General features: G+C 35.4%; 1 protein-coding gene across 1 annotated transcript in view; it reads right to left on the bottom strand.

Annotated features, from left to right (window-relative positions):
• The window catches only part of BRIP1 (BRCA1 interacting protein C-terminal helicase 1), a 152,062-nt gene that overhangs the window by 86,912 nt on the left and 56,880 nt on the right, over positions 1–8,270 (bottom strand). Inside the window, exon 8 of the mRNA XM_037742445.1 lies at positions 4,231–4,363. Within this exon, the coding sequence (XP_037598373.1) occupies positions 4,231–4,363 (133 nt within the window). The remainder of the gene's footprint in view (positions 1–4,230; positions 4,364–8,270) is intronic.

Genomic DNA, 8,270 nt, shown 5'->3' with positions numbered 1-8,270 from the left:
AATTTGAGTTTTCCATTGTCATCTCCCAACAATGAACCAATTCTGACAACTACTCACATATGAAAGTACCTTTGTTAAGAGTCTAGGAGTCCAGCAGAGAAGTTCTAGGACCCCACTGGAGCAAAAAATCCAAGAACAGATGCACTGAAGAGGCCAATAAGCATAGCTTCATATTACCTACATCACCCCTGCCCCATGGAAGTACAGCTCAGTGCCAAGAGAGCAGCCATTAGCCCAGAATTCTTCCCATAGGGTAAAGTGAGAATATAGTGAGTAAGTAATGAAATAAAGAAAATGTGGCACATATATAAAAAATGAAATATTATTCAGTCTTAACAAAGAAAATTTTGCCATTTGCAACATGGATGAAACTGGAAGTAATTACGCTATCTGAAATAAGTCAGATAGACAAATACTGCATGCTATCACTCATATGTGTAATCTAAATAAGTTGTACTCGTAGAAGCAGAGTCCTAAGCCCCAAAGTTACCAGGGGCTGGGGACCAGGGAAATGGAGAGATTTTGGCCAAAAGATACAAACTTTTAGTTATAAAATGACTAAGTTCTGTAGATCTAATGTACAATGTGATGATTATAATTAATAATGATGTATACTTGAGGCCAGGCATGGTGGCTTATGCCTGTAATCCTAGCACTTTGGGAGGCGCAAAGGCAGGTGGGATCACTTGAGGTTAGGAGTTCAACATCAGCCTGGTCAACATGGTAAAACCCTGTCTCTACTAAATATACATATATAGAAAAATTAGCCGGGTGTGGTGGTGCTTACTTGTAATCCCAGCTACTCAGGAGGCTGAGGCATGAGAATCACTTGAATCCGGGAGGTAGAGGTTGCAGTGAGCTGAGATCGCGCTACTGCACCCCAGCCTGGGTAACTGAGCAAGATTCCATCTCAGATAATAATAATAGTAATAATGTATACTTGAAATTTGCTGAGAGCAAATCTTAAGTGTTCTCACCACATACTACACACACCCACACCGACACCCACACAAAGAAAAGGGTGTGAAATGATGGATATGTTTATTACCTTGACTGTGTAATCATTTCATACATATATCAAATTATTACATTGTATACCTTAAATATATACAATTTTTATTTGTCAATCATACCTCCATAATTGTAGGGGGGAAAACGTCTTTGAAACTCTCTGATGGTGACTACAATACATGGAAGAAAGAAATCAAAGATCTAATTAACTGGAGAGATATTCCCTGTTCATGAATAAGAGGACTCATTGTTAAGATGCCAGTTCTCTCAACTTCATCTACAGATTCAACATAATCCCAATCAAAATCCCACAGGTTAACTGAATACCTAGGAATTAACCAAAGAAGTAAAAGATCTCTACAACAAAAACTATAAAATGATGATGAAAGAGGACACAAAAAATGGAAAGATGGTATTCTTCACAGAAATTAAAAAAATCCTAAAATTTATATGGAATCACAAAGGACCCAGATTACACTAAACACAACATTGAAGAATAGTCAGAGAAATGATACTACCCAACTTCAAGTCTGATTATAAAGTTACAGTAATTAAGACAATGTAGTATTGGTAAAGGAACAGACAAAAGGTTCAATGGAACAAAATAGATGGCCCAGAAAGACATCACAAATACAGTCAGGCCTTTGACAAAGGAACAAAAAGATAATCCAATGGAGAAAGGGTAGTTTTTTCAACAAATGGTGCTGGAATAATTGCAAATCCAAATGCAAATAAAACATGACTCTAGACACAGACCTTACATCTTTCACAAAAATTAACTCAAAATTAATCACAGATTTATATGTAAAATGCAAAACTATAAAACTTCCAGAAGATAGGAAAAAATCCAGGTGATCATGAGTTTGGGATGAGTTTTTAGATATAACACCTAAAGCATGACCCATAAAAGAAAAAAAAATTTAATATGCTGAACTTCATGAAAGTTAAAAACTGCTTTGCAGGGCCGGGCGCGGTGGCTCAAGCCTGTAATCCCAGCACTTTGGGAGGCCGAGGCGGGTGGATCACGAGGTCAAGAGATCGAGACCATCCTGGTCAACATGGTGAAACCCCATCTCTACTAAAAATACAAAAAATTAGCTGGGCATGGTGGCGCATGCCTGTAGTCCCAGCTACTCAGGAGGCTGAGGCAGGAGAATTGCTTGAACCCAGGAGGCGGAGGTTGCGGTGAGCCGAGATCGCGCCATTGCACTCCAGCCTGGGTAACAAGAGCGAAACTCCGTCTCCCAAAAAAAAAAAAAAAAAAAAAAAAAAAACCCCGTATCCAAAAAAAAAAAAAAACAAAAAAAAAAAACTGCTTTGCAAAAGGCACCATATCAACAGAATGAACAGAAAAGTCACAGACTGTCTTATTTGCAAACACCTTTCTGAGGAAGGACTTATATTCAAACTATACAAAGAACCCTTAAAACTCAACAACAACAAAAAATCCAATTGAAAAATGGGCAAAAAGTATGAACAGACATGTCACCAAGAAGTTACGGCAACAGCAAATAAGCATATGAAAAGATGCTCAACATCACGTCTTCAGGAAATTATAAATTAAAACAATAAGATACACTACACATCTATTAGAATGATTAAAATTCAAAACACAGACACCAAACACTAGTAAAGATGTAGAACAACAGGAACTTTTCGTTCATTGCTGGTGGGAATGCAAAATGGTACAACCACTTTTTGTCAAGAGACAAAGTCTTGCTATGTTGCCCAGGCTGGAGAGCAGTGGCTATTCACAAGCATGCAATTACAGTGCACTGCAGCCTCAAATTCCTGGGTTCAAGCAATCTTCCTGCCTCAGCCTCCCAAGTAGCTGAGACTACGGGCACATGCCACCATACCCGGCAGGTACAGCCACTTTGAAGACTGTTTAGTAGTTTCTTGCAAAGCTAACCACAGTCTTACAATATAATACAACAATTGTTTTCCTAAGTATTTATCCAAATGAGTAGAACGCATGTCACTAACAGAAATGTTTATAACGGCTTTATTCACAATTGCCAAAAACTGGAAACCATCAATGTGTCCTTCAGTAGGTGAATGGATAAATAAACTGTAGTACATCCAGATAACGAAATATTATTCAGCTATAAGAAGAAATGAGCTATCAAGGCAAAAAAAAAAAAAAACCATAAAAGAATCTTAAATGCATATTGCTAAGTTAAAGAAGCCAGTCTGAAAAGACTACATACTGCACAATTTAAACTATATGGCATTCTGGAAAAGGCAAAACAATGGAGTTAGTAAAAAAAAATCTGTGGTTGATAAGGGTTTGGTGGGTGCAGGCATGGTGTGGTGGAAATATGAATAGGTGTAACACAGAAGATTTTTAGGACAGTGAACACACTCTGTATGATACTGTAAATGGTAGATTCCTAGGCAAAACCTAACTGAACTCTCCAACACAAGGAGTAAGCCCTAAGGTAAACTATGGACTTTAATGAACCGTAATATACCAATAATGGTTCATCAATTATAACAAATGTACTATACTATTGTAAGAGATCAATAATGGGGAAACTGTGGAGTGGGTGTGTATTGTGTATGTGTATAGGTGTGTGGCTGGGAGTAGGAATATATGAGAATTCTGGATCTTCTGCTCAATTTTTCTCTAAACCTAAAATAATCATTCTAAAATATATAATCTATTAATTTAAATAAGTAAATAGGAACAAAAACATTTTTATTTGCAAAAAACACTAGAGAATATAATGAAATTTATGCAGCCTCTATTTAGAAAAATGTACAAAAATACATACTCATAAAATGTTGCATATAGCTTCATAAGGTTCATAGTCTTCCAAAGCCTAGTCATGATCTCTCCATTAATATCAGGTTTATAATTTCTAAATTAAGATGAACAAAATAGGAATTTCTTCTCTTTTTATTTTCTAAAATTTTAACTTTTACAATTGACTAAGTAAATCTACAACCTAAAAACATTGACTCCTTTTAGCTTTAAAGCAATTAATCCCTTTAAAGACAATTTCCTTCAGACTAAGTAATGCTATATTTCACCCACAATTTACCCACGCCATCACTTAAAGATGATTAAATGTAGATAATAAAATAAAATTTTAAAAAATTAAATTGCTATATTTAAAATTTTTGGGTTACTCACTAGATTTTAACTGGATTTAGTCATGACTAAATCACTTCTAACTCACTAAATAAATTGCACAGGTGAAAAAAAAATCTTACCTGCAAAATGGGAAAGGTAGCAGTGGTGATGCCCATTTTGTGCAAATTTAAGAGCATTTCATTTCCACTCCATATTTTACAAGATGATTCATAACCTCTTTCTACGAGATATTCAGAGTTTGCTTCTAACCAACTGAAATAAAACAATTTTGTCAGCCAGTATCATCCTTATACGTACTATTTCAACAGAGCAAGACCATCATCATTATTGTCTTGCATTGACATTCTTAGGACATGAATGTGGATTAATTAAGATACCTTTTGAAAGGCATGCATGTCTCATATTGTAAAATAAACATTAAATAACTAAAATGAAAGCTTTTATTCAGAAGAAACAAACATACATATGATTTCCCACTTGTTTTATGGTTTCACACTGCTTTACTTAGCTAATGTCTCTTCGACTAACAGCCATGTCTTAGGTACTTATCCCAAATATACATAAAAGAAAATGCAAAACAACCTAATAAAGAAATTAAAGTGTTACATATTAACACAAAAAAGAATTACTAGAACATATATAAATATAATTCATTGATATATATACACACAATCATACATTTGATAAGTGTTGGAATGCCTATTTTATTCCAGACATTGTTCTGGGTAGTGAAAATAACAGCAGTTAAATAAAATAGGCAAGGTCCTTACTCTCATGGAAATTACACTCTAGTAAAGGGAGACAGGAATAAACATAGAAACAAATACATAAGAAAGTATCAGGTTGTCATGGGAAACTATATAGCCATAAAAAAAACGAGAACATGTCCTTTACAGGACATGGATGGAGCTGGAGGCCATTAACCTTAGCAAACTAATGCAGGAACAGAAAATCAAACATCACAAGTTCTCATTTATAAGTGGGAGCTAAATGATAAGAACACATGGATAAGAGGGGAGCAACACATACTGAGGCCTATTGGAGGATGTAGGCTTGGAAGAGGAAGACAATCAGGAAAAATCACTAATGAGTGCAAGGCTTAATACATGGGTGATGAAATAATATATATAACAAACCCCAGTATCATGTTTACCTATATAACAAACCTGCACATGTACCCCTGCACTTAAAAGTTAAAAAAAAAGTTCTAATAAAACGAAAAAAAAAATCAGGTAATGATATACAACAACATGACAATAAATTAATGTAACCTAGTTGCTACTTTAATTTCAATGTCAAGAATACTCTCCCAGAGGTGACATTTTTTGCTAACAACTGAATGCAAAAAGTATCCAGACACGGGAGGATCAGAAAGAAAGAAATATCCAAGCAGAAGGAATAGCTAGGACAAAGGTCCTGAGGTGGTTAGCAAATTTTGCTTGTTTGAGGACCTGAAAGAAAGCCAATGTGATTTGCAGCACAATGGGTAAAAATAATGTATCAATAATGTCAGAGTGATAAGCAGAAATCAGGTCATCTTGAGTCACGATAAGAAATCTGAATTTATTCAAAGTGCAACAGGAAGGCTTGGGTTTTTTAATTTTTAATTTTTGTGGGTACACAGTAGGTGTATTTATGGGGTACATGAGATGTTTTGATACAGGGATGTAATACGTAATAATCACATCATGGAAGATGGGGTATCCATCTTCTCAAGCATTAATCCTTTGTGTTACAAATAATCCAATTATATTTAGTGGATTTTTTTTTGTTCCTCTGAAGTGAATTAATTGAATCAAGTCTTTTAGTTATTTTTAAATGTATAGTTAAATCATTATTGACTATAGTCACACTACTGTGCTACCAAATACTAGGCCTTATTCAATTTTTTTTGTACCCATTAACCATCTCCACCTCCCCCATGATCCCCAGCTTCTACCCTACCAGCCTCTCATAAACCATCCTTCTACTCTCATCTCCATGGATTCCATTGTTTTCATTTTCAGATTCCACAAATAAGTGAGAATATGTGATGTTTGTCTTTCCGTGCCTGGCTTATTTCAGTTAACATAATGACCTCCAGTTCTATCCATGTTGTTGCAAATGATAGGCTCTCCTTCTGTATTATACCTGAAGGATACTCCACTGTGTATATGTACCACATTTTCTTTATCTGTTCATCTGTTGATGGACACGTAGGTTGCTTCCAAATCTTGACTACTGTGAATAGTGCTGCAGGAAACATGGGAGTACAGATATACTTTGATATACTGATTTCCGTTCTTTTGAGTATATATCTAGCAGTGGGATTGCTGGATCATATGGTAGCTCTATTTTTAGTTTTTTGAGGAACTTCCAAATTGTTCTCCATAGTGGTTGTCCTAATTTACATTCCCACCAACAGTAAACAAGGGTTCTCTTTTCTCCACATCCTCGCCAGCATTTGTTGTTGCCTGTCTTTTGGATAAAAGTCATTTTAACTGGGGTGAGGTGATATCTCATTGTAGTTTTGATCAGCGGAGAAATTCTGATCAATGACGTTGAGTACCTTTTCCTATGTCTGATTGCCATTTGTATGTCTTCTTTCAAGAAATGTCCATTCAAATCTTTTGTCCATTTTAAATTAGATTACTAGATTTTTTCCTACAGGGGTGTTTGAGCTCCTTATATATTCTGGTTATTAATCTCTTGTCAGATGGGTAGTTTGCAAATATTTTCTCCCATCCTGGGGGTTGTCTCTTCACTTTATTGACTGTTTCCTTTGCTGTGCAGAAGGTTTTTAACTTGATGTGATCCCATTTGTCCATTTTTGCTTTGGTTATCTGTGCTTGTGTGGTATTACTCAAGAAGTCGTTGCCCAGACTGATGTCTTGGAGAGTTTTTCCAATGTTTTCTGTAGTAGTTTCATAGGCTGAGGTCATAGATTTAAGTCGTTAATCTATTTTGATTTGATTTTTGTATATGGTGTTAGATAGGGGTCTATTTTTATTCTCCTGCATATGGATATCCAGTTTTTCCAGCAACATTTATTGAAGAGACTATCTTTCCCCCAGTGTATGTTCTTGGCACCTATGTCAAAAATGAGTTCACTGTAGGTGTGTAGATTTGTTTCTAAGTTTTCTATTCCGTTCCATTGATCTGTATGTCTGTTTTTATGCCAATATCATGCTGTTCCTTGTGGTGGGAAGGTTTTAAATACAGAGTTTTAAATAAAAGATGTAAATCTATTTAAATCTATTTAAATAAAAGATGTAAATCTATTTTATATGTTTAAAAAATAATTCCAGCTACTAAGCTAGAATTGATTACTGGAGAAAGACGAGTGAAAATAGAGACCTGTTAGGAGGTTGTTATAATATTCCTGTCGAGAGAAGATTGTAGGATGATAGATATGAACGGTCAATGAAATTGAGGAATTGGGGATATACTGTGCAGATGGCATCTATAAGACTTACTGATTAATTGGATGAGATGAGGCAGTTAGGATATTATCAAGGATAATACTTAACTTTTTAATTTGAGGAACTGGTGCATACTGTTTGCTTAGATGAGGAAGACTGGGGAGAAAACAGAACACAAGGGAAGGGAAAGAATTCTGTTTTATATGTAAAGTTGAAATGTCTACTTGATATCTAAAAAGAGCTATAAAGTAGACAGTTGAATATGAGAATGGCATTGTAGAGAGAGGCTGAAGCTAAAGACACAGGTTCAGGCCCATCAGTACTGCAGATTATATTTTAAGCTACGATATTGGGTTATACAATTTAGGGGAAATACGAGCTACAAAAGAAACTAGGTCCCAGTACCAAGTAAGTCCTGAGGCACTCCAACATTTAGATATCAAAAAGAATAAGTATTATCAAAAGAAATGATGAAAGAATGGACTGTGAGGAGGAGAAACACCAGAGATGTCACAGAAGCCAAGACAAAAATGCCTTCAAAGAGGTAGTCATCAACTACCCAACACCACTGACTAGCTAAAATGAAAGAAACAATAAACTCTGTATTTGGCAATATAGAGATCACTGGTGATCTTGATAAGAACAGTTTCTGTAGAATTGTCCAGATAGCAACACCGCCAGAATTGATGAGGGAAGAATGTCAAGTTAGAAAATAGAATTAGCAACTATAGACAACTCTTTCAACAAACTATGCTGTA

This window comes from Cebus imitator, unplaced genomic scaffold, assembly GCF_001604975.1.
Source record: "Cebus imitator isolate Cc_AM_T3 unplaced genomic scaffold, Cebus_imitator-1.0 Scaffold121, whole genome shotgun sequence".
NCBI classification, from domain to species: Eukaryota; Metazoa; Chordata; class Mammalia; order Primates; family Cebidae; genus Cebus; species Cebus imitator.
This window is presented reverse-complemented; position numbering and strand designations above follow the sequence as displayed.